At 43.5% G+C, this 25,856-nt stretch overlaps 3 protein-coding genes across 10 annotated transcripts in view; 2 read left to right on the plus strand and 1 right to left on the minus strand.

The window, feature by feature from the left end:
* The window catches only part of TMOD1 (tropomodulin 1), a 30,048-nt gene extending 28,687 nt beyond the window's left edge, over positions 1-1,361 (plus strand). For 3 of the 5 annotated variants that reach the window (XM_064438465.1, XM_064438464.1, XM_064438466.1), the window contains exon 10: positions 385-1,361. In XM_064438465.1, the coding sequence (XP_064294535.1) occupies positions 385-449 (65 nt within the window). In that variant the 3' untranslated portion in view covers positions 450-1,361. The remainder of the gene's footprint in view (positions 1-384) is intronic. The other 2 variants (XM_064438469.1, XM_064438468.1) reach the window with 2 other exon arrangements.
* On the minus strand, positions 813-17,888 carry TSTD2 (thiosulfate sulfurtransferase like domain containing 2). 2 transcript variants are annotated; one of them, XM_064438463.1, is made up of 10 exons: positions 17,662-17,888; positions 17,131-17,453; positions 15,980-16,088; positions 12,458-12,583; positions 10,461-10,566; positions 8,634-8,752; positions 7,825-7,983; positions 6,734-6,872; positions 5,920-5,999; positions 5,210-5,416 (listed from the first exon to the last, which is right to left on the minus strand). In XM_064438463.1, exons 1-10 carry the CDS (start codon positions 17,770-17,772, stop codon positions 5,342-5,344), a joined length of 1,347 nt encoding a protein of 448 aa, XP_064294533.1. In that variant the 5' UTR covers positions 17,773-17,888; the 3' UTR covers positions 5,210-5,341. The 2 variants fall into 2 exon arrangements, with proteins under 2 accessions (XP_064294532.1, XP_064294533.1); XM_064438462.1 differs by lacking the exon at positions 5,920-5,999 and having other exon boundaries at positions 813-5,416; positions 17,662-17,887.
* Positions 17,889-17,912: 24 nt separating this feature from the next.
* NCBP1 (nuclear cap binding protein subunit 1) overlaps positions 17,913-25,856 on the plus strand; it is a 31,619-nt gene continuing 23,675 nt past the window's right edge. The window contains exons 1-8 of one of the 3 annotated variants that reach the window (XM_064438459.1): positions 17,913-18,072; positions 18,240-18,325; positions 19,055-19,155; positions 20,427-20,583; positions 22,537-22,644; positions 23,176-23,297; positions 23,790-23,859; positions 25,444-25,659. In XM_064438459.1, coding sequence (XP_064294529.1) covers positions 18,039-18,072; positions 18,240-18,325; positions 19,055-19,155; positions 20,427-20,583; positions 22,537-22,644; positions 23,176-23,297; positions 23,790-23,859; positions 25,444-25,659 — 894 coding nt within the window. In that variant the 5' untranslated portion in view covers positions 17,913-18,038. The remainder of the gene's footprint in view (positions 18,073-18,239; positions 18,326-19,054; positions 19,156-20,426; positions 20,584-22,536; positions 22,645-23,175; positions 23,298-23,789; positions 23,860-25,443; positions 25,660-25,856) is intronic. The other 2 variants (XM_064438460.1, XM_064438461.1) reach the window with 2 other exon arrangements.

The following is a 25,856-nucleotide window of genomic DNA, read 5'->3' on the forward strand; positions in this document are numbered from 1 at the left end:
GGCAACTGAGAAAACCTAGCGAAGGAAGAATTGTGTCATCTGTCTCCTGCTGTCTTTACAACAGTCAGCATCAGATGATGCCTTGGCCAAAGTCGGATTACAAACTGTGGGAAATCCGATTGACTGTAGAACAAGGAAGGTAAGGCTGAAAGTAGCTTCTGGCCTTAAAAATTAATACAAGAGAAACCTCATCTTACCTTCCTTGATTTAAAACTGTGTAAGGCTATGCCTGCCGCTTAAAGCGGGAATTCAGAAGCTGATGCTACCCTGTTGCTTTCCTGGCAGAATGTACGTGTCTCAGCTCCTTTCCACAGCGGGTAAGCCAAGCCTGCCATCCACATCTTCCTGTCGCCATGACTGACCCCTCTTCCTCTTCTTTTTCAGTGAGGAAGAGAAGACTTGCAGAGTTGAACGGGCCTATTTTTCCCAAGTGCAGAACTGGAGTGTAGTTCCTGGCTATGGAGGTCATTCTCAGTGATCTGTGCTATGCTGTGGAAATCTAAAGGCAATAAGTGCCTTGACAGAGTATTTGTGGTGCCTCGGTTCTGTTTTATGCACTAAGAGTTTAAATTAACTAGTGGCTGTAGTTGAAGATTTTATCCAGTAGGACTGTTGGTGTTTTCTGTAGAGTTGGAAACTATTCAAGCCAGTAACAACCTGCCCATTTTATGCAATCTGTTTAGAGTACATCCCAGTGTAAAAGTGACTCTTAATTATCCTGGGACCTAATTTTTCTATAAACTTCCTGCACAATGTTTCATACAGTTAGGATGTGGTATGCATGAGTGAAAGATACAACTGTTCCACACAAATTATGGAAGCATTAAAAAAATACTTTAATTTTTTTTTTCCAAATTGCTCTCAACTATAGAGGAGCAACAAGTTTAACAAGCACTTCTACTACCTGGAAACATGGCTAATTTCAAGAATTGTGAATTACAAGTTTTTACTGACATTTGCTGAGTCAATTAGTTGGAGATGCTGTTTCAAATGCAATACTATGTTTGTTAGAAAAAATTGATCTCCGCCCCCTGATTAAGCTGAACTTAAGGCCACCAATTATAAAACACAGCCTCAAAAATTAAGCGGTTTAGGATGGGTTAATATCTTTCTATCCTACGTATGTCTGAAGAAAATAGTTACCTTTAGATATGTGACACAAATGCTAACCCCACAGAGGTGGCCAAACTAATCAGCAAACCGGAGCCCTCTCTTCTAATCCCCACTCCCTTCCATTTCCTAAGGTTGAAAGTGTGTGTCTAGATATTCACTGGAAACAAGTAAAATTCTCTCTCTTTGCTGTTTTATCTAGATGACCATGTCCATTAATTAAATTTTGTTCTGCTAGGGTTTTTCTTTTATTGCCGTCCCTAATGTCTGCATAAATGCAACAATAAATGTTGTGCCCTATAAAAGTTGCTAAGTGAAATACTCCAACTTGGCCATACACTGCATACAGTCTGACAGCTTTTTGTCACACAGTCTACTACCCATCATCTAGCCTGGGAGGAATTCCCCATGGGCTTACGTAGCTCCCAGACATGCAGAGAATTGGACCCAGCACTATCCCATCCAAAACTCCCACTATTAACATGGGTGGGGTCCTGCTCAGCAAGAAGAGTCTCCCAGCAGAAGCGTTGCTGTACTGAAGCCTTTTATTCATGGTCTTCTGACAACGTGCCCTAGAAAATGTTCTCACTTGCTAGAAATCTGTCTGTACACATCTGTTAAGAGTGAAGTTTTGCAGCCTTTTACACATATTCCAGCAAAAGTCCCACAGATTTCTTCAGAGCTTGTGCGCAAATACCACCCACAATTTTGCTCTGACCAACAAAGCAGAGAAATACTACGCTTCCAGCAATGTGGGAAATATATTTGTTGCCCTTCAAATCTTAATAGATGTAGCAGTGCTGTCAAATCAAATGCTTCACTACAGCTTCTCCCCACCCCTGCCCTGCAAGTTCCATATCAGAAAATGAAAATAATGAAGAAAAATACTTGAAAACATATTTAAGAAAAAAAAAAAAAACACAAAAAATTGGCACACAGCCCCTTGCTTCCATATGCATGTGGCAAAGGCTTAAAAAAACCGTGAATTAAATAATCAAACCAGAGCCGCACAGTTTCAGCTGAGCCATCCACTCAGATTTGTATGGCACAGGCTCAGCTCTTCCACTGGCTTCAGAAGAACATAAATGAATCTCATCCTGGAAAATCCTGATGGTGCTAAGAAACCAGACATGCAAGGAGACGCATCTGCAGAGCAGGGAGCACTATTGTGGATACTAAACCAGCATTTTTTTCCTGAATGAAAAAAATAGCCCATAAAATAAAAATTAAAAAAAAGGCAAGAACCTTGTCCTGTGTTTCACTGTAGCAGCATCCAAATTAACCATGCAGCCCACACGTATATTAAACTGGCAGGATCACTCTGGGTTCCTTAGCTGATCCTTACAGAGTTGCTTTGCTGAAAGATGTGTGTGAGGGCTGTGAGCTGTGCAGCAGAGACAGCTGTGCTGGGAAGCATCAAGCTGAGCAGCAATGGAGCTACAAAATGGTGATATTTAGGAACAAATGGATCACTGTTTGTCCCAGCAGCTCTCCAGGAAAAGAGGAAAAAGCCATCTTGCTGACTGCAGCATCTGGCAGTCACAGCCAATGCTGCTTAACTCTCACCTCTCCTGGAGCTAATGTGCATTACCACTGAGATGCCTGGATCCCAGCACACAGCATTTCACATGGCAAGCCCTTATTTGTATTAATCTCACAAAATTAATCCAGAAGCCAGGATACAGAAGTGACTCATGGGCTAACTGGCAAGAGGGAGGCTAAGGATGTCTCTTACGCTTCCTCCCCTCTCTGCCACAGAGGAAACCTGGCTTTACAGGGCCCCTGTAAACCTGTACAACTCAAACCCTTCTTCTCTCTTGCCTTAGTGCAGCAAGGACCAGAGGCTCCATAGTTCCCCTCTGCGTTTGAGGTAGAATCTCCAGCTGCCAGGAACTCTCAGCAGAATTGTACCTGGTACGCAGGTCTACCATGTGGCAGACAACTAGCTAGGTTTCAGCATTTACTTCTGCAGAATTAAGCACCACCAACAAAAAGATGAAGTGTATTTGTGCAGTACGTAAAAAATTACAATGGAAGTATTAAAGGTTATTTATCATCATAGGAGTTCCCAAAGTTTATATATAAAATAGAGATGTTGCCATTCTGTACTGATAAGTGATATAGAAAAAGCCTTCCAAATAGATTAGTGTTCCAGACTTGCTGATAAGACTGAATTATAAAACTGTGTTCTTTTTAGCCTAATAGATGAAGAGAGCATAACATGCAAGTTGGGGCACTCCCATCAGCACTCTAGACCAGGCCTGCAAGTAGATCTTGCGTGTTTTTCCACAAATATTCCAGTCCTCAAAAGCATAAGAGGTTAACTGGCCAATAAAGTTTGGGAGGCAAGATGCCAGGGGACCATGGGTACTGCTTCAACTTCTGCTGAAGATGTCCACTGATGGGAATTTTCCAATTTCTTCTCCAGTATGGATTGTGCACAGGTTTACTATGAAATACCATCCTAGAAAGATTCCCAAAGGAGACATTCATAAGTGTCAAGTTTTGCTTCTTGAAAGGAACAGTCATGAAGACAGTTGCTGAACTGTTGGTTTCATGGTAGCAATACTGGAAGTTAGAAGAAATGCTTGCCATGGCTTTAATGGAACACACGCCCATGTCTAAGTTGCTACTCAAGCCAACAATGAGGCCTTGCTGAATTCATAACACTGTGGGAGAGTGTTACAATCTGTATGAAAATAACATTGCCCTAACTGTCCTTAAGCAAGTGCAGAAACCTGAGTAAACTGTTTTCTTGCTTTTAAAAGCAGTTGCCAGTAAAAAAAACCCAACAAACCAGTAAATAATTTTGATCTCCTAATGACTAACTACTATTTAGTACCAAGAATGACAGTAAGTTTCAAAGACATTTTTCAGTCAAGACACATCTTCTACAGTATTGATAGAACCTTTCTGTACATTCTGCCGCATCAGGCACACAAAGCAGCAGGCAAAGTATTTTGAGATCATATGCTGTGGATCCCTTCAAACTGAAAGACTATTTCTCCAGTAATTGGAGGTGGAAATCACCTAAATATCTCACAGCTTTTGAAAAACTCAACCCATGTTTACAAAGCACAAATGCGCCCAAATCTTGAATTATTTAACTTGGATAAAGGATCTTGCAACCTCCTAATAGCTGTTACTGACATTTCTGCACCCCTGTCTCCATCACTTCCAGTCCCATAATGCTGGTATTTTGACAGTCTCTGTGCTCCCCTCTCTGTGTGTCTCTGTTTCAACATGTTTCAAGCTGTTTTTTTCCAGTGCAAGCAGAGCTGAGCCCTGGACATTTCATGTACTGACAAGTTGTGGGAAAAAAAACAGTTCCCAGGGAGACAGAGCATTGGAACGAGGATTATTTTTGCTGTTTGTCCTACAGGTCACACACAACAAGTACAGCTGGGCAGGCAGTAACTGGAGCAAAGGCCCAAAGATACAAGAGGGGTCCTTACCTGCCTTCAGACAATTTTACACTGGAGTCAAGTTAGTGGCTTCAGGTAACTACCCCTTGTTTCTCACTGGTATAAAGCAAGAAATGCAGGCAGATGGCATGTACATGGAAAATCTCTTCAGCTCTAATCCAGTCGTGTACACACACCCATCTGATACATCTGCTGTTTTCACACCCTAGCACTAGCTATTGAAGCAAATGCATGATCAATGGAGAGGTTGGAGAGATCCATCTCCATGCAGGAGGAAAAGAATGGAATTGTTCTTATGTCCTTTCAGTTTCTTTTGAATTGTGAGCAGGTGTGTCCCATCACACATACTCTGCTCCAAAATCCCCTTGGTAGAGGCCATGCTACAAGATTGTACTCAGGGAGAGGAATCCTGTAGTGCTGGTGATGGGTTGGGCACTCTGGTAATTTATGGTCAAGTAATAGATGGTTTTCAGGGCGTACTCTAGGCTTAAAGGCAGTGTACAAACAAGACTTTCCAAGCCAATGCATTTTCATGTTTTCCGAACCTAACTGAATAACAGATAGAGATCTGGTCACAGAGCCCTTTGCATTAGCTTGTGTCAGATTAGCTAATGAAACAGCTTAATCTTTTCCTGCGTCCAGCGCCCTTTGCGAGACATATTCAATAGGTACCCTTGGCCGTCTCCTTGTACATTCACATTCCTCTTTAAGTGTCTGTCCTGAAGCTCTTGAAGTCACCTTGAGCTCTTTCTCTTGACAAACAGGACAGCAAGCTGTAAGACCTTTGTTGCGACAACTTGGACATGTCAGGACAAGCTGCCGGCAGTGCTGGCTGGAACAAAGTTTATACTGGTCCCACAGTGTCCCACAGTATCTGCATGCTGGAGGGAGGAGGAAGAGAAGTTAACACCCACATTGCCCCATCTGTCCCCCTTGCTGAGTGTTCTCCATGGCACCAGGGGGCTTCTATCTCTCATTCGAGTGGCTATCTATTGTCTTCCAGTTTTTTAATTCCTGCTTTAGCTTGATTTTCTAGAATCTAGTTATTTTTTTAATTTCTGGTTTTGATGTAAAAAACTTAGGACAACTGTCTCTCACGAAAAGGAAAAAGTGCTCACTAGTGCTTCCTCTAGTTCCTATTAGACAGATTAAAAGATTCTTACTGCCAAGAGAAGAAGGAGGATATGCTGGTAGTAATTAAGCCAGTACACAGGAATGTTGCCTGCTGGGGAATGGGGACTTCCTTTCACCTAAAAGCAATAGCTTGTGCAAATGGGGTATCATTTGCCGTCCTGGTAGAGTCCTTCCACAACATCAGACAGGTTTTAACCCTTTAACTGAAAGCTACAGCCCAGTTTAGCTGAACCATCAAGAAGGTGCCTACCCCAGCATTTCCCCTTGAAACTTCTGTAGGGATGGCAGTGATGTATCCAGAGTATGTTGTTTCTACACCAAGCCAGGCACCTTCAAGATGTATAAGGTAATTACAGAAGAGGAATGGGAGGTTATGCTCAAGAAGTTACACGCTCAGAGAAAAACCAGCACTGCTTCCTAAAAAAGGCAATTCCATCTATTTGTACCTGGCAACTGAGAAGAAGAAAACAGGTACTTCGTTTGCAATATCTGAAGAGCAACCCCAGCCAGAAGACAGGCAATGTTCTTAACAACTTCAGCTAGAGGTCACTGAAATTCTACAGGCTACAGAAACTTTTAAAGCATGGAAATAAAGTACTGTAGAGCTTTGTGCCACCACTCTCCCAGTGCCTGGCAGCCTGCACTGATGTTCTGTATTACTGGAGCAGAGAACAGCTGACAGAAAGAGAACTACTTAACCCTCCAGTCACTTGGCCAACCACAGACTGATCAGCACTGTGGGCAACAAGTGGGTAACACCACCACTAGTGCCTGACATACATTTCCATGGCTGCAGATGGCTCATAACAGCAGCTGTTCTGCAGAGGATGCTTCCTTTTACTGCTCCAGTTTTAGGGAACTCCATTTAGTGACCCCCTTTTTCTCTGATTTCTGTTTTATGTGTTAAAGTTAATGATCATCATGGAAATTGATGGCACTAAAATATCAAACTGAGTATTAGGAAGAACAACACAGAGCAGTTTGAGTACCCCTATGCTGCGCATCTCTCTGGAAATGATGGCAATAGCTTCCCAGCCTTCTGGACTTAGATTTTCTAGTCCTACCTGAGATGATATCTTCATTGGAACAAATGGCGTAACGATCATCAAACACAAACAGCTTCCCCCTGTAGAATCCATTTGGAAACTCTTCCAGGTACTTGTGAATGCCACCTTTTAGCTGGTAAACTTCTCTGCACACTGCCTGTTTAAAGCATATTAGCAGAAAAGCTGAAGGAGACAAGCAGCACTGGTGGGATGTCAGAGTTCCCAAAGCAAATGTAAACGTCAGGGGTCAACAAAAAGCAGGAGCTTCTCTCAGTGACCATCAGATGGCACTATATGCACACATAACTCTCAGCAGCACCACCAGGGATTACTGGGCAGCTCCACAATGCTGGCTTGCTGACATGAGCCCAAATGTGCGTTTAATGTTACAGTCAAAAAAAGGCTGGTAACCTCCTCAGCTGAGGCAGATTTGCTGCATCAGAGATCATACGTTTCAGAACCCCTGTGAACCGCCACTTATTCTGTTTTTATACAGCCAGCTGTTAGCAGCAGCAGAATTTCTCAGGGTTCACGTTGGTGCCGAGAAAAAAAATCAAGGTTTAAATCTCTGGAGAACATATTTGGTGCTGTTCCCCTGCTCCTTGAGGGAAGGATCCAGGAGAAGAGTGGGATGAAAAGCACAATTAGAACAATGCAGTATGATAGATTTAATTCTACAACACTGGGAAAGCACTGGCTGGCTGATTTTCACCACTTTGAAATGCCCAAGCTGTGCAGTAATGACAACAAAAATATAACCTAAACAGAGATTGTGGAAATGCTGCAGAATGCTTTCAAGCCCTTCTAAAAACAGCTACAATGGGCAGGGCAGACTTACAACTACATCTTCTCAGAAAATGGATTATATAATTATTTTCACAGAGCAATAACTGCAGTGACACTAGTCCATGCAGATCACCCTGAGCTGCATTAAACTACACACATACTTGACAGACAGCATGAGGCAAGTGTGCATCAGAGACACTCACCTCCCCAGCTGCTCATTGAGCAGTTTGTTCTCAATAAGAATCTACCGGCAAAAGAAAAGACAGTTGCCCTTAAAGCAGTTTCACCTCCCCAATACTTGTGCCCTCAGAATGACATCTCACCTTGCTCCGTAGGTAAGCAGAGCCTTTTTCACAACGAATCCCTCCTGTGCAGTACATCAGGACACGCTTGTCTTGAAAAAGCTCCAGGTTTTCATCTACATAGCTCGGAAAATAGCTGAACTTCCTGATATCTGGAGCCAGACAGCCCTGGAATTGTCCCTGCAGTCACAACAGATGGCCATGCAACTGGTTACAAGCAGTCTTATGTGATAAGGTCTGTGCCTCGAACTAGAGGAAGTAACAAACCTTTGCGCCAGAACACTCAGCTTGCAGCAGCTGCTTTAGGCAGTTCCTCAGCTGCATTTATGCATCAAAATACCTGTTAAAATCTGTAAGAGGATCCCAGACACAACATGTCTCATCATCCAAACAAAAAAAGAGGAAGCTAAGCAGAAGAGAACTGTCAGAGAGATGATGAGCCACGACAGTGCAGGAGGGCTAGTGGATGTGACAGCAGGATGCCCCTATTCTTTTTGACATATTGGACGAGGCAAAAATGCTGGGAAACATCCTTACAAATTATGCTATATTTACTTCAAAGTATATAGTATTCAATGCTAATGTTGTATGGACCACTTTGTCTTCTTCCTGCCCCAAGCTGTATAAGCCCTTAGCTGGGCAGGCTCCACGCTGAGTTGCTGAGCAGGTCCTCTGCTGCTTGTTTCTAATATTCATTACTAAATTGAACTTTGTACATACTATAGTCAATCTGGAATATGGAATCTCTTGCAAGGTTACACTCTCACAATGTGAAATGCTTCCCCCCAGCACCTGTAATACACTGCAAGAAGCAAGCAAACAACACTTACTATTTTACTTTCATAGAAGTTCCTACAGTCCAGCAAGATGGTATTGCTTTGTCCTTGACTGGCCTGAGACAAAAACTGTTCTACTTCTCTGTGAAATTCCTGAGGGGATAAATGGATTCCTTTAACAAAAAAAAAAAAAGGGGGGGGGGGGTAAAGAAGTGAGAAGCAGAACTACAAGACAACGTTATGCATGATCATGTTGATCCAGATTCTCCACACAAAAATTTTCTGTGATGGTTCACAGACTTTCCATCCCAACTCAACCAGCCAAGTTTATCCATGTTTGGCTTCCTATTGCCAAATGAAAGAAAACACAACACTGTTCCATATGACAGCAGAAGCAGCAGACAGGCGCCTGTCTCTATGATCTTTGTTATGTCGCCCTGGCAACTCTTACAGTTGAAAAAGTGAGAGATGTTTCCCTTCCCTTTGCTCATCTTTCATGACATTTGGAGGTGCAGAAGTGTACAGAAATGCTATTTTTTCAATTAAACTCTTTTCTGTTGATAAAAGGAAAAATTTCCATAAGCATGTATTACTTTCACGTAAAATTTCTCAGCTTTCAGGTTGCTCCCGACTTAGGATTCCCAACTTACTGAAAAACAAAAAACCTCACCCACCAAAATACTGTACCTTATTAAAAGAATAAACCTACAAGCAACCTGACAGAGTAATGGGAACCATCTCCATAAAATGCTGTAAGATAGGAGGAAAAAAAGAAAAAAAAAAAAGAAATATACAAACATACATCCCACACACTGCCAAAAAATGGGGAGAAAAATAATATTCCTCTGCCAAAACCACAAAAAGATGCTGTAGAAATTTACCACCACCAAAACCTCGTGGTCAAAAAAAAAGCCCCACACTACTGTTAATTGCGATTTGCTGTGCTCCAGCTTACCACCTACATAAATGTCCTTGTAGCAGATGTATAGCCAGTAACATCTTATTGGACATAATCCATACTAAGTAGCTACAGGTAGCAGAAAAAGAATACAGCCTGTGTTAAGGGAGTGGTTTGAACCTGATACAGAACTTGATGCTGCTTTAGTGTAAAACACAGGAGCATGGCTGTTAACTTCAACACAAGTAAAGCCAAGTCAGCAGTGCCTAACATAGGAACATGTATATACTTAACTGTAAGCTTCAGCAGGATTCTAGCATTTTTATTAAAAAATTAAAAAACAACAACAACAAAAAACAGCTCTCAGCATCCACAGTGTAAGAATTCACTCAATCTACCAGAAGACTCCATGGAAAGCTCTTCCTATACAGTTTGGTTCTTACTGCAAGCTAACTGCACAGAGAGAGCAATGGAGCTCTTTATATGGTATCACTTCTGAGCAGTCTCAAACACCTACAGAATATTTAGAACAAATACGAATACATACATGCATTGAAATGTCTTTCCTAACCACCATATGTAGTTTCACTTTATGTCTGCCTTTAGCAGGTATCCAATGACTTACTCCCTGACTAAATGTTGCACTCGATGATCCTTGTGGGTCCCTTCAAACTCAGGACATTCTGTGATTCTATAAAGCACAAGGTATGTCCCTACCCCAAAACAAGGTAACTGCTTGATGTCATTTGAACTACTGCTGTTTCCCACAAAACAGAAAGTTAATTCTAAAGTTTTCTGAGGCAGCTAAACACTTCGCAAAGCAAAACCTGGACCAGCAAATTCCCTGTATTGATAACTTCTGACTACCAGTTAGAAATAAATTTCCATATCTACTTCTCCTGTGTCCTGTTTCTGATGAAGGTACATCCTTCACTTACCTCTCAGTTGTGTGAGAGGCTTTACTTTTCATTAAATCAACTTACCAGTTTCTTTATAAGACAATATCTTTGGATCAATGCCCATAGGTACAATTTCTTTGAATACTCCAACTCGAAGGTCTGGGAAACAGTGAGCTCCTCCTGCACTGCTCTAGGAAATTAAACACAAAAACAATCCACCAAAATTTGCTAGGTGTCAAGATCAAAATTTCCCACTCACTTTAATTTCTACAACTCATGAGAATATGAAAATGTTTCAGTGTCTGAAGGAAAGAAACATCTCTCCTGCTGAAATCCACACTCTAAATCCTGAGATTTAGGCAATGGAGCCCTACCACGACCTGGCAGACAGGGGTCGCAGTCCCAATGACTACTCTGAAGTGAGACAGCCACCATTTGGCATGAAGTGCAGAGTCACCGAGGAGTGGGAAGGAGAACAGATCTTAGAAACCAAGTCACTCGCACCTATCATGAGAAAGTCAAGGCCCCTACAGACCATGCTGACCCCGACAGGAATATGAAATAACCTCCTCCAGCAGCAGATCATGCTGACACCTCTGGGCCCTGCAGTTCTCTTCAGCCCCTCTGACACCCAACACAAGCACAGCTAGGCCTCTAGTCATGATGCAGCGACATGGGTGATAGAAACTGCAGTGGTTCATGGGCATGAAAGAGACATGGGAGGTCAGCCAGGCTCAAGTTTTATTAAGAGGGGAGGTTTAACACACACACACCCTCCCACCCACCCCAAACCCAAGCAAAGGACTTCCGCTTTGGAGATCTTGGAAAGCCCTTTTTGGTAGGCACCCTCACAGCAGACAACAGAAAGTGAGAACTTCTGCAGGGCTAAGCCTCAAACATGGCTTAGGCACTATCAAGCATATAAATGCTCAGACAAAAGTGCAGTGCTATGCAGCACTGTCCCAGCTTTTACAGAAATCAGTCTGCAGCAACTACAGTGGCCACTGAGTATTTTCATAGCCCCAAGCACAATTCTCACTTCTCTGTGCCCCTGTCTTCATGGCACAAGGACCTGAAACCCCCACTTACTTGGGTATACAGCATGCAGAGGAACTGTGAGACAGAAAATATCATCATGTACTAATGCATGAATGTTGATGCCCAAAGAGATCATGCAGGGTTGGAGGTTTTGCCAAGGTCCTGGTAAAATTCCATCCCTGTTCTGGTTTTGCATCTACACATGACTGTAACTAACAGGTCACCTTTACTGTTGAAGTTCAGCCAAGCACCACAGACAGTTAAAAAGCAAAGACTGAATCAAGCACTGCCACTCTACATGGGATTTGAGTTTCACAAGTTTCACTAACAACTTTGATTTATTTACATATGGGAAAAATAAAATAGTAATCTGTGCAAATAAAACCGTGTGGAAAAGAAAAATGCTATATAAGCAGCAGCTTTCCTTCCTCACAGAGAAACCAGTACCTACAGTGCTGGGGCAGCAAAAGCCTGCCAGAATGCCGTACGGTGGCAGCCAGAGCTGCCACCCCCATCTGAAGACAGCAATCACACATACGCTCAGGCTCAAGCAGAAGTTAGCACCTCACTCTCCCTCTAGTCAGGGACTAACAGGTGTAGGGAGAAACCTCTTGACTCTGCCTGTGTATTTTCTTTAGAAGACACCCAATTCATGGAACTGACAGTGCACCTATAAGGACACCAAAGCCTGCATGAACCTAAACCAGTAGGCTTCTAGGCAAGGATCTCAAATCAAGGTGAAGAAGAAAGTGTGGCTATACTTTGCTTGGGTAAGTGTACACTGTGATGCCTTTCACAGTCAAGTTGAAGAATGGTGGGGCTGAAGCACACCCCCTCATTCCCTTGTATGGGGGGCTTTGCAGCTGCACCCATAGCTGCACCTATACTTCTGCCACGGCATAGATATCTAAACAAAGTAAGGTTAGGAACCCTTGGCAGAACTGCCAGAGCAAAAATAATACTATCAAGAAGCACTGTACTCATTTCTCAAAAATTAAATGTCATCCATTAACAACATCTACGTAGAAATTATTTTTTCATACCTTGAAGTCCTCTTGACACAAAATGTCTTTGAACAGAGGCTGGGAAAGCATAACTTCAATATAGAGATTGGTAGCTACTTTGCTTCCACCAACTGTCCCATTAATCCCTTCTGACGCAACTCGTACCTAGAAGGCAAGAGGAGAATCTGGGGCTAAGGCTTGGTAACAGTAAACACAGATCACAGTGAAATTAGAAAAATACAGCTGGGTGACAAAAGGCAGACAGAGTATGTCCAGAACAGAGACTACCAAGGAATGAAGGAAAAGATGGTTACATTGAAGTTGAACATAAAGACAACAGTAATTAAAATAGGAATAAAACCCCAATAATCACTTTTGAGCCATTTTAAAAGAATGACATCAAGGCAGAGAGGTTTGTGCAATAAACAGAAACGCTAACTGGTTAACAGGCTAATCCTGCAGTCAGCATTACAATTCCCACTGGAAGTCTGCCTCAGCAAGAACAGTGGGATTGTGCCCAATGACTCACACAGCTAAAAGGAAAATGTGAATATTCATTATATTGCATGAATATTAAATTTCATTGTGACTCATTTTATCTCCAGCACTGACAAATTAACAAAAACTCTGAAGCGATGAAAAAAAATCCAAAAAAGATTGATTATAAGAAGCAAGGAAAAAGCCCCAACTGGTTCAGAAGGCACATGCCGTACCTGTCTTGGAGACAGAAAAAAAATTAGGAAAAATATCAACCACCAAACAAGATAGTTGAAGAAGTGAACAAGTGAGGACGTTTCACACCCAGACCTGTGCTGATGTAGACAGGAAAGGTGTCTACCATTGGCAGAGAAAAAGAAGCTACTTAGGAAGACAAGTCAAAGATGAAAATAGTCTCCTGCTCTGAGTCGCCCTCTTGAAAAATCCTTCTCCCCACAGATAGCCTGCTTCGTGAGGCTAAAATTCACCTTTGCCCACAGCCTCAGGAGGCCAGCTAGATGAGCCAACCCACCTCCTTGGTCTAGTCTGCCAGAAAAGAAACGAATAACAGCTGTGCAGGAATGAGCACTGCTATCCTACAGTGGGATCTGAGGTGTTGGTGGCTCTCATTTCATTCCTGCCAGTACGGATTACAAGTTGGCATAGTGATTCTGACTGGAAGACCATTGCACTCTGAGGATTAGTGATACACCTAACAGTTAACCACAGCAAGCCCATACCCATACTGCACAGCGCTGGACCTCCAGCTTGGCCTTCAGGCTGTGTCGTGCTGCACATCACCTTTGGCCACAAGATAAATCCAGCCCGATAATCCTATCAGAGATGCCTACATGCAGCTCCCTGTTGATACCAGTTATGTTGCCACCTGCGTGTCTTAGCCATTACCTAAAAGTGCATCCAAAAGTCCTCGTGTGAATATCCTGTTTGCCAGTGTCATGGTTCAGCCCCAGTCAGCAACTAAACACCACGCAGCTGCTCTCTCACTCTTCTTCAGTTGGAGTATAGCAGGCTTCTTGTACGAGTTCGTCCTCTTCCTTCTCCTCTCCTCGTGATGGCCCTGCTATTTCATCCTCTCTTTCTAAAGGAGTTGACTTCCTCTTCCAGGATTTCTTCTTGTGTATGGGGGCAACTGATACTGGCATTGGTGGATCCTCTGATTCAGCTGCAACGCTTGACACCGCCGTCGGGGCAGCTGCAGCATCTATCCAGGGGGTTTGACTGGCCACAGTGCTTGTCACCGGGGTTGGAGTAGCTGCAGCATCTGTCGTGGGGGTTTGAGTGGCTGCAGTGCTTGTCGCTTTCCTTGTCTTTGTCTCTTTAGATCCAGAGGCCTTCTCTTTCCCTTGGGGGTTCTGAATTGTGTTAAACAGGGCTCGATAGCCATGGGCCAGGCCCCAGCACATTGCAGTGATTTATATCTCTCTGGGATTGCCAGCGTGACAACATACTTCCTCCAAATATTCTACTAATCCTTCAGGATTCTGCACTTGTTCAGGAGTGAAGTCCCACAACACTGGTGGTGCCCACCGTCTTAGGCACTTGCCCATACTACCCCACATACCCTGGCACCCGTAGCCATTGAGCCTTGGGGCAGATCTCTGGATGATATTCTTAAATTGCTTATTAACCTTAGATAGAGCTGGAACAGTCTGCCAAAGCAATATCAACTGACACATCTTAACTACCCAAGGATGTTCAAGATACTGAAAAGTTGTTGTAATGAAGGAGCAGGCATTATAGAAGATGGTAGCTAAGGTGCCATTCTGTATTTCCTCCATTAAAAAAACAACTCTCAGAGGAGGAGGCATAATTGCTAATTGTATCCATGAGGTGGTACCCGACGCACAGTAACAGCTTCAATATAAATTCAAATACCAAATAAAACTCAAGGCCAATGTTTTTAAAAACAACTCTCCCAAGCAAAACATCACTAATGACAGCAGAGCACAGCAGACCACAAAAACCAACACCAATCTTTAACAGACACACCAAATCAAGAGTATGGTGCCAATCGGATAAACTAATATTGAGAACAGAGTCTATGCTGTGACCGGCAACTGTTATTATCTCAAGCCTTTGGGCCCCACGTTGGGCGCCAAAAAGGATTGTTGTGGTTCAGCCCCAGTCGAACAACTAAACTCCCCCCACCTCTGTGGGATGGGGGAGAGAACCAGAAGAGCAAAAGCAAAAGCAAAAAACTTGTGGGTTGAGATAAGAACAATTTAATAATTAAGATAAAATAATAATAATGATAATAATAATAATAATAATGATAATAAAAAGGGGAAAAGAGAAAAAAGCCAAAACAAATGATACAACCACTCACCACCCACTGACTGATGCTGCCGGTCCCCAGGCCGCGATTGCTGCTTCCCTCCCTCGGCCAGCCCCTCCCAGGTAACCTACTGGGCATGACGTTACACGATATGGAATATCCCCTTTGGCCAGTTTGACTCTGCTCTTTTGGCTGTGCCCCCTCCCCTCCCAGCTTCTTGTGCGCCCGGCAGAGCATGGGAAGCTAGAAGAGTCCTCGGCTAGTACAAGCACTGCCCAGCAACAACCAAAACATCTGTGTGTTATCTCAACATTGTTTTCATACTAAGCCCAAAACACAGCACTGTGCCAGCTGCAGTGAAGAAAATTAACTCTACCCCAGCTAAAAGCATGACAGACAGTAGGAGTGAAGAAAAGATTTGTTTTCCTGTAAAAAGAATAATCTGTAACAGTTCAAATGGTGGAAATGGGACGACCCTTGCGAGGACAGGGTCTGCACAGTGTGCTGTTGCGTGGATCAGAGTCTTGCTCAATGCTGCACACCTCAGGATTCCCAGCATGAAAAGGGATATGAGATTAACTGTAGTATTTTCTTTTTCATTGTAGTGTTAGCTCTTACGTAGCATTTTAAATGATACTTCACAGAGCCTGAGTGCCTTTCTTAATGGGATCATAACAGACTAGCACCTTCTGGTGCAAAACACTTGGCTCTCCACATGCCCCATCGCTCTGCACTAAGCAACGATGATCTTTTTTTGTTAGGAATACAGCCACTGCTTGAAACCTTACCTTTCCAGTGAGATGCAGATGCTGGCACAGAGCCTTTTGCCAAGAACATAGTTTCTCTGGATCCTTCACCTCACAGTAACAGTAATACAGAAGTACTTCTCCCACCTTGCTGTCCATAGCATGGCAAAGATGAACAAATAGAAGGATGTTAAGGTTGAAAGCACAAATATATACCATTAGCAGTAACCATTGAAATAGCAGACAATTTTATTCTGGCAGATGCAAGGAGAAAACAAAAATAGAACTACAAGCTTTGGAGGTATTAGCACTGCTGGGTTTGATTTATTTCAGAGAGAAAGAATATGAACTAAAAAAATCTTCCATTTTCATAGTTCTTGGGCCCGGTTACAAAATGAACTCATCTGTGCTGCATAGGATATCTCTGCCAGTGGCCTATATGTGCTCTACTCAGGTGCCTCTCAAGACACAGGACACAAGAACTGCCGTTTCCTATGCACATAAGCGTCCCGTCAAATGCTCAATCTGATGAACTTGCAGGCTGAAAATTCAAGTCCTTGAGCTATCCAAGTTTTAAGAGCCCAAATTTTCAGTGAGGTTTTGTGTGCCTGCATTCTGAGCAGCGCTCAGAACTCTCTCAGCGTTGGAAACATTCTCGTGAACCTACTTATTCATAACTAACGGTCCCTTAAGGCATGTAAATGAGCAGAGAAAAGGGGCCTGTGCAGGGCATTCCTTGCTGTTCTATTCTGTTCTGTTACAGACCTTCCTTACCTATAGATGTAAGTCGTCGAATAACACCTGAACAGGTCTGCTTTAACAATGCAGGATGATACAGTTCCGATAGTTCAATCCTCCCAAGTTCCAACCTTTACCATCAAAAAAACCCAAAAAAGCAGCATATCTACTTCTTTCTCACCACAGCAGTAATTTGCATGTTTTGCACAGGTGTAAGCAGTTGTGAAAGGAGTTCAAATAAACCAAGCGGCTCCTGGAAGGTACCTATACCTGTTGATCTAAAGAAGTGTATCAGGAAGGTACCTGAAGTTCTAAAGGAGTATCAGGGAGGACTCTGTATCTTGAAGTGTCACGACACTGAACTTCATAAAAAGTAGTACTGGCAGAAGATTGTGTGAAGTGTAAGCAGCCCAACACGGCGCTCCCGGCACCAGACTGCTGAGGGTCTTTCTTACCTTGTCAGGTCGTCATAGCTAACGTGGCTCGTGTCCGGGAGCGCACAGACAATCTCAGAACAGTTACCGGAGTGTCCGTTTCGCTCGTCGGTGCTGCCTGCTCCAGCCGGGCCGCCGGAGGGCCTCACTTCGGTCGCTGCCAGCTGCGCTGCCGGCCCCGCCAGCTGCCCCACGTCCCCGCCATGCTGCAGAGCGACATGCCTGTGGATACCGGAGAGCTCCTCGAAGGCCTGCCGGCAGCACCGCCACCGCGCGCCCTCTCCGCCGGCCGCAACCCGTGCCTCCGCCGGCACCTCCTTCGCTTTGACGAACAGGGAGAAGGCCTGAAACGTACCGCAAGCGCCGCCCGTTACCAGCGTTACCAGCGCTCCCGCCGCCGCCGCCCGGAAGCCCCCCTGCCCAGGACCCACCCCGGGGCCCGCCGCCGCCCTGCACAGGGGAGCGCCGGCACCCTCCCCTCCAACACAGGGCGGCGGCTCCCACCGGCCGCGCCTCGGCAGAACCGGGTGCCCCGGGCCGCCGCCCGCCCACCTTCCTCCGGGCGAAGGCGCGTTGCTTCCTGGCGGCGACCACCTCGGCAGCGGCGACAGCGCTGCCCCGCAGGGACCCCGGGCCAGCCGGCGGCACCTCGCCCGGCAGCATCTCCGGGAGGGGGCGTGGCCCCACCGCCCGGGAAACACCCGGTTTCCTCCTGGCGCTAGTCCGGCCTCGCCAGGCCCCAGCTCCCCCGGAAGTCCTCCAGTGAGGCTCTCGTACCATAGAGCAGCGAGTAGAGAGGCGCTGCGCCCGCGCGCCCTCTATCCCGGAAGCGGAGGCGCGGCAGGCCGGAAGCGGTGTGTGGAAGGAGCGCGCTCCCCTCAGGCCCGCGTGAGGCGCCCGGCTTGGTGCTCCCCTCCCCGTCTCCCGCCATGTCGCGACGGCGGCACAGCGATGACAGTGACGGTGAGCGCCGCGGGGCAGCCCGCTCTCCCTCTCTCCCTCCGGGGGCGGCGGTGGCGGTGGCGGTGGCGGGGCCGGGGTGGGCCATCCCGCGGCGGGAGGGGGCTCTGGGCGGGATGGGGGTGGTGGCGCTGACCGGCGGTAACGGTGCGCTCACTATGTTGAAGCAGGGCAGCCGCACAAGAGGCGGAGGACGTCTGAGCCGTCGGAGATCGAGGAGAGGCTCGAGTCGCTTATCTGCAGGGTGGGAGAGAAGGTAGGCGGCCACCCGCCCCGGCCGCGCGGAAGTCAAATTGGCGGGGGGGGTGTCCCCTCTTTCTGTGTGTCGTCTGTTATCGGATTCACTGTAGGAACGACCCCCCAAAAAAACCGTTTGTTTTTTTTTTTAATTAGACAGCTGGGAAGTTGTCGGCTTTTGCAAAACCGCATGCCGAGGGAGGCAAGTGTTCACATATCTGTGTTGTGTTTTCCGCGAGACGATAAGCGGCGTGGGAGCAGTTATCGCTTTGCCTCTGCAGATTGTTGCTCGTTCCAGGCTGCTGAGGATGTGGAGGGGTTGACTTGGTTTGCCTGTGGCGTGTGTCCTGGCAGGAGTTGAGGCTGATAGGAAGGGGAGAAAAAAAGATAAGGTACACTGACTTTATGTGCGGCAAAAAAAAGTCATGAAGGCGATCCCTTCAATGCTGTATAACTAACATACTGCTCAGTCGCCTTACTGAGGTTTCCATGTGGCAGTATTAGATCTTGCATCCCAGGGGAACACTGGAGTTCTTTGCAGGGCAGGTGTGTGATCGGATGCAGCTCTTCTGAGGAGTAGTTGCTCCTTCTTTCAGGCAAGCAGAAGCGGTTCTTTACTGCTAATGGAACTGTATCATTGCTCTGAAAAGAAGGTGACATAAATTAATACTGTCACCTGACTTCCTCAGTGGCTTGTCAATATTACCTGGTTGATGATGAAACTTTTTAATTTTTTTTTTAATTTTAGAGTAATTCATCTTTGGAGAGCAACTTGGAGGGCCTAGCTGGCGTTTTGGAAGCTGATCTACCAAATTACAAAAGCAAGATACTAAGAATACTCTGTACTGTGTATGTATGCGGGTGATTGGGGAGGCACTTTCTTCTCTGTACGTAAGTTTAAGCATTTAAGGTAGTTTAAATGCCACAAATGGCTTTAGTTCCTGAGTGCTGTTATAGCGTAGAGTTTGTTTTACTGCAAACAAAAGAAATAGAGGAATAAGCTTATTATGTACTAGGTGTAATTCAAGGAAAATACCCCTTTACATTACTTTGGTTTGAAATGTGTACAAAGGCTTAAAGCAGATAAAAGAAATGGCAGAGCTGCTCTTTAGCAGCAAAGAGAACCCAGTGATGCTGGGCAATATTCTGTTTCCCAATGAGATGCTTAAGAGCACCAAAGCTGTTGGCTGTTAACACTTATTTAGTCTTATTATCTGTGCTGTTTTCTCATTGCCTGTTCCTCTTCTCTGGCAATGAGGTGCTCATGTCTTCATAAGCCCATCCTCTAGAGGAGAGGAGCTGGGAACACGAGGAGCTGACAGCAAGTTCTGCGGTGGCTGACAGGTCTCCTTCTTCTCCCTAGCAAAGGGCAGGAGCAGAGGTGCCCTGTGTCAGGGTCACTGAGCAGGGGTTGTGTAGGGTCTGTGGTAGTAGGAGAGAGGGGTGTGGTGAAGAGGGAGAGTGTTCTAGCCCTAGCTTATGCTGTGGTTTTGCAGACACTTTAAATCTGTTTTGTAGCAATGTTTGTTAATACAAGGTAAACTGTACGTTTTTTCCCCCCTGTAGCAGTAAGACACTTCTGCAAGCATAGAGTTAGCTTACTTGCATACAGAACTGATTGAAGAAAATGAATTCTTCAGAGCAGGACGTGGCCTTCCCCGTGCTATGCTCTAAAATCAGTTACTTTGACTTGAAACACTTGGAAGCAAAATTAATAGCCTAAAATGTGTATGCCTCTTGTATAATCTTGCTGATGCTGCATAATAACATAATTTGTAAATTGTGAACTTAAAACAACTTCTTACATCCTTGTATAAATTCTGTCACTTATATTATTTGGCCAACCCTCTGGAATACTCAGCAATTAGATACAAATAAAAAGCAAATACCTTAAATGTACTTGAAAGTGGTGCCTTTCTAAATGACTCCAGTTAAAAAAAAAAAGATTGTCTCTAAAACAATAACCAGGAGATAGAATTGTAAGACCATGCTAGCACTTTTCTCTTATTTTGTCGTGAGACAAATTTAATTTACAATAAGCAGATTCTAAGATACTATGCAGTTGCCAATTGGCACATGACAAATAGACAACTAACTCCGTGTTTCTTTTTCTGTGTCAGTGCACGTCTGTTACCAGAAAAGCTTACTGTTTACACAACACTAGTTGGCTTGCTGAATGCCAGGAACTACAATTTTGGTGGGGAATTTGTAGAAGCCATGATTCGTCAGCTGAAAGAATGTCTGAAAGTCAATATGTATAACGAAGCTGTGCATTTAGTAAGTGGGTTTTTGTTTGATTTATTTTATATTTTTCCTCATCCTTTTTCTCTCTTCTTCCTGTCACCTTTTTGTTCAAAAAAAGCTGGGCCTTTCAGTATGTATTGCAGTCTTTCCTGGCATCAGTGTGCAGGGCACTGTAGGTATACCAATAGGAAATGTGCGTTGTGTGAGAAGTATTTCCTTCCTCAGGGGAGAGGAATCATATTACAGTTGCAAAATTGACTTCCAAGTGTATATTTTCCCAGTGACAAATTAATCTGCAGTAAACAGAGGTGCTTCCCCTACCTGTTCTACAGTCAAATGTAAGAGACAGATGAAAGTAGTGCACTTTACTGTGTTCAGAGATGTATGATGTTCTTGTGGATCACATGGAAAAAAAACTGAAAAGAAACTGAACAGTCTGGTTCTTAAAAGCTGTTTGATGGCTGTTATCAGGTATGTGTATTCATTCTTCAAATGAGGGATGAAGGCCAAGCAGGAGGTTTTAAGGGCTGTCTTTGAAACCATTTGCTCAGCTCTTGCGGCTTACAGATTTTGTCTGCAAAAAAGGTATTAGGACTTCAGCAGTGTCTGATTTCAAAGCACAGTGCCAAGCTCCTCAGCTTCTTTTGAAGCCCACTGGTGAAAACTAAGATCCTAGTATTTCTATGTACTTTGTCAAGAGACTGCTGTTCAGTTGTGGGATGCTTCTGCTAATACAGTCCTCATCGGAAGTCTGAATGTGCTGTCTCTTCTCTTCAGCTTCACCTTCTCTGGTCATGCTTGTAGGCAGATGACTTGTGAGAGTAACAACTAAGGGAGTGGCAGTGGAAATCTTTCCTCAGCTTTGTCAAAGCCTTTTCAAAAACTGTTCAGAGCAATGACTATCTGGAAAGTAAGAGTTTGGTACTTTTCTCTAATTTAGTTGCTCTTTGAGTACGGAACTGCCTGCTTTCCCAAAACTTCTTCCCAATGATCTGCCTTCAGATGAAAATACCTCTGTTGGTTTTTTGGACTACTGTTTATAAATGTGCCCTTAAGAAAAAATGAGCCTTCAAAAAAAAAAAAAAGCAAGATTTTAATTGTCAGAATTTCAACCTGTGTTGTCTGTTAAGATTGTGGGGATACTGGAAGAGCTTGGGTCCTACTAGGGCCTTGTTTAAGTCTGAAGGCAGGATACAAATCAAAAGAGAGGGGAGAGGGGAAAAGAAAAAAAGGCACTGCTCTGCCCCAGATGTTTTCTACTTAAATTCCCACTTCTGCCAGTCTGGATTACTTACTAGAGTGCAGCCAAATCAAGGATATATTCCTGCCATGGAGATTTTTTTTTTTCTGCCAGGCAAATAAGGCCACTTGATTCCCAGCACATCATCAGTCTGTCGCATTTCTGAAGCCTGAAAATGCCAACAGTTTTTACGTAGGCTGTCTCTGTGTAACTATCTGTATTTATGAATAGATAACTGTAGAAATTGATCATATATAATGGCATACAGATTCAGCACTTCTGTTTCCTGATGCACATCTGGATTCATGAAGCCATGGATCAATCCATTGTCAGCTCTTTAGAAGGCTTTTCCCTTCCACACTTTTTCCTTCCACTTCTGTAATTTTAGTGATCTGATACCATCTACAGTAGATAGAAGCAGAAGGTTTCTTTTCTGTGGTATCGGTTTGCATGCCTTTGAATGCATACTGGTTAATTAGGAATATTATCCTTGCAATGTTATTGCAGTGAAACAGACTGCAGACATTATAATGAATGATATATTAGGCAGTGTTTATGGTACTTGTTTTCCAGGGTTGCACAGCAGGTCTGTACAGTGTGCAGTATTTTTGCCTTCGTAGTACTGAATGAATATTGTACTTTTATTGATGGTTTTTTGTTTTAGTCATTGAAGTAACATTTATTTGTTCTTGTGAAGTCAGTTTAAAAAGTATTCATTTAAAACAATTTTTTGGGTCTTTTTTTAGGTTCGATTTCTGTCTGATCTTGTGAATTGTCATGTAATAGCTGCACCTTCGATGGTAGCTATGTTTGAGAACTTTGTGAGTGTGACACAGGAAGAAGATGTACCCCAAGTAAGCAAAAGATCTGTATGCTCCTCTAGCACTGTTTTCACAATTTTTCTGTACCATTGCTTCTGTACTTATGCTTGGAACAGGGAGGTTTTAGAGATAGCAAGCTAAAAGGACTGTTGTGCAGTTTCTTTAGCATGAGTAAAAGGAGCCTATAGCAACTGGAGAACACACGCATACAAGAAGAAAGCATGGTCCTTTATAGTGAGGTAGCTGAAGTGAATTAATTTTACTTTACTTTGGCAAGTACACGCTGCCTGCCTTGTTCTGCTATGTCAATAATCTGCAGAAGGACTGTGAAAGCCATACCATATTTTAAGTCGGCTTGTCACGGTTCAAGTTAAAAATGGTACATTTCAAGCAAGAATGTATCTTTTTCATGGCTTGCCAATCCAGTTTTTAGCTGCTGGTCTTTATATGCTCACAAGCTAATAGTTTTGCTAATGTTTTAATTTAAATTAAAATGAGGTGTGTGTACAAAATCTTGTGGAGCTTACTTGTGTACTTAGATTTTGGTATATTTCTTTCCTATAGGTACGATGTGACTGGTATATGTTTGCATTTCTGTCATCTTTGCCTTGGGTTGGAAAGGAATTGTATGAGAAAAAGGATGCTGAAATGGATCGTCTCTTGTCTCAGACAGAAAGCTATTTAAAGTAAGTTGTAACTCATTAAATATACTCTTTTGGTGTTTATTCAAGTACGGATTAATAGCTTTGATTATTGCTCACTTAAATGTATACTAAAGTTTAGGTCTGAACCATTCAGTGGGGAAAAAAAAACCTGAAAATAGAATAGGTGGAGAGATTTTTGAATGTGAAAAGTTTTATTGTCTTGACTAGTACTAGGGTATCTTGAAGGTCTTGTTCTGCTCATGCTGGAGCAGCTGCAGTTGTAAGTGTGCTGTGAATACTGATAGGTTGTTGCTTTAGTGCTCTGCAGTGTGACTGCTTGCTGTCTCGGTGCTTCAGGTTAACGTTGTCAAGGTAGGGTAATAGAGATATTTTAAGTAATCACAAACCTGGTTTTTATATGCTGTAGACTTGCCAGCTGAAGAGATTCAATAGGTAGCACACTTGCAATAAGAGAAAAAACTCCTGCCCTAAATCAGTCTTTCAAAAGTCAGGTTTTCTTTCCTATGTAAACAGGCGCCGCCAGAAGATTCATGTACCCATGCTGCAAGTTTGGACTGCTGATAAGCCACATCCACAAGAAGAGGTGAGTGGACCTTACATTGCATTATTTCAGAAAGCTTGAAAAACTATTTTTAACTAAAGTGTTCTTTTATAATGGAACTAAAAAGCACCTCTGAAAGTTTTAATGCTTTGAATTGTCTCCTGTTTGTCATTAATTGTAACAAGTTCTACGTGAGGAATTCTGTTCTAAATCTTGGACCTAAATATAAGGTTGTATGGGTGAGTAGGAGACTGTTTTGTTGTTTGCTGACAGGCCCCTGGGGAAATGTTATGAAGTGAGGAATAATTGTAAATTGTAGTATTTGCTTTGGAATTGTAGTTACAGGGCTTCATGTTAAAAGGACCTTTGTGAGAAGCAAGATGTGATTCCTTACTTATCCCTTAGTGTTTTCCCTCTGCAAGAAAGAAACCTTTGTAGTGGCTTTGCTTTCTCAGTTCTAGGAAGTGCAAAACAAATATGCAGAAACTGTATGCAGCAGTTACCACACCATCTTTCACAATTAAGCCAAAAATACTGGAGGGGAGAGGGAGCATCTGGCTAGTTTGGGATGGCATCTGACTTTTTGGATATTCTTGGATTTTTTTCTTTCCCTTAACTTTGAGGACAAACTTCGTTAGAAGTGAGATCTAAATTGATCTTCTGGGAAGTTTTGGAAAATGGCCATCTTCCATTTTGTTCACTTTTCTGATTGAATCACAGCCTTAACAATTGTCTTTTTAATCATAATTTGGGGAGACAGACTGTCTGACAATTGATTTGTCAATGTGAGTATTTTGCCTGCCTGATATCTGCATTTTCTTATTTAGCAAAATAGAGGAGAGATTAACAGGGTGTGTTTTGAGACTATGTGTTACCCAGAGTACCATAAACATGGCTGTTCACTTCGGGGGCTAGTTGTTAGTAGTTTTGTTCCCATTTTGTAGTGTGATAATTTCAGCAAATGCAAAGCACTTTCATACAAAGACATTTCTTGCACTGGTTATAACTTGAAACTTGTGTTCAGTAAGGCCACAGGCCTCCAAAGTTCTTGGACTGCTTTTAGCAATTAAACAAAGCAAGCCTATTGCCAGTTGCACAGGTGTCTGAGCTGTCTCTGGGAGAATGCTGGGACTCACAATTGAGTTGAAAACCATGGCAAAGGTATTTAATGTTTGATAGTATTGTTTGTCTTGAATATGCAGTAACTGGTAGTTTTGATTGCTCTGGGAACAGCATGGCAGTCCTACAGAATGTCTTTCCAATTTTAACATTGATATTATGTCTGTTTTAGTACCACCAGTGAGCAGTGACTGCAGTAATGTTCACTGCTATAGTTTCACTGGCAGATTCAAAGGATGGCCATCGCGGTCCGACTCCTGGGCTGTCTGTTGGTGTTTAAAAACCTTCCAGCAGTTAAATTTTACTAACACAATATTGTATGGAATTAGAAGCAGCTCTGGAGTTTAGACTACTTAAATTATTTCTTGGTTTACTGCATCAGCAGTTTAAGAAACTTTTTTCTGAACGGAATATGGAATTTAAGAAATACATTTCTGACAGTTCAGGGAGCTGCCAGCTTTGTTATGGGATTCAGTGCATCTGACATTTCTCACCTTTTTCTTTCAGTATTTAGACTGCCTTTGGTCTCAGATTCAGAAGTTGAAAAAAGACCGTTGGCAAGAACGACACATTCTGAGGCCCTACTTGGCTTTTGATAGCATTCTTTGTGAAGCGCTGCAACACAATCTGCCTCCCTTCACCCCTCCGCCTCATACTGAAGATTCAGTGTACCCGATGCCAAGGGTTATTTTTAGGATGTTTGACTACACAGATGACCCTGAGGTATGTGATTGCTGTGGGGAATGGTGAGCTATCACAGTTAGGTTCCTGAGGCAATATTGGTCAAAATGTGATGTCCCCTCTCACAGGAGAGTGAGTGGTTTGAAGACCAGCAACAATACTGTTTTGGTACCTCTGCAGAAACGAAGTAGGTGACCAAGTTACCATACAAAGCAAGTCTGTGAGGAGCAGAATTTAGG

Source organism: Phalacrocorax carbo, chromosome Z (assembly GCF_963921805.1).
Source record: "Phalacrocorax carbo chromosome Z, bPhaCar2.1, whole genome shotgun sequence".
Taxonomy (NCBI): domain Eukaryota; kingdom Metazoa; phylum Chordata; class Aves; order Suliformes; family Phalacrocoracidae; genus Phalacrocorax; species Phalacrocorax carbo.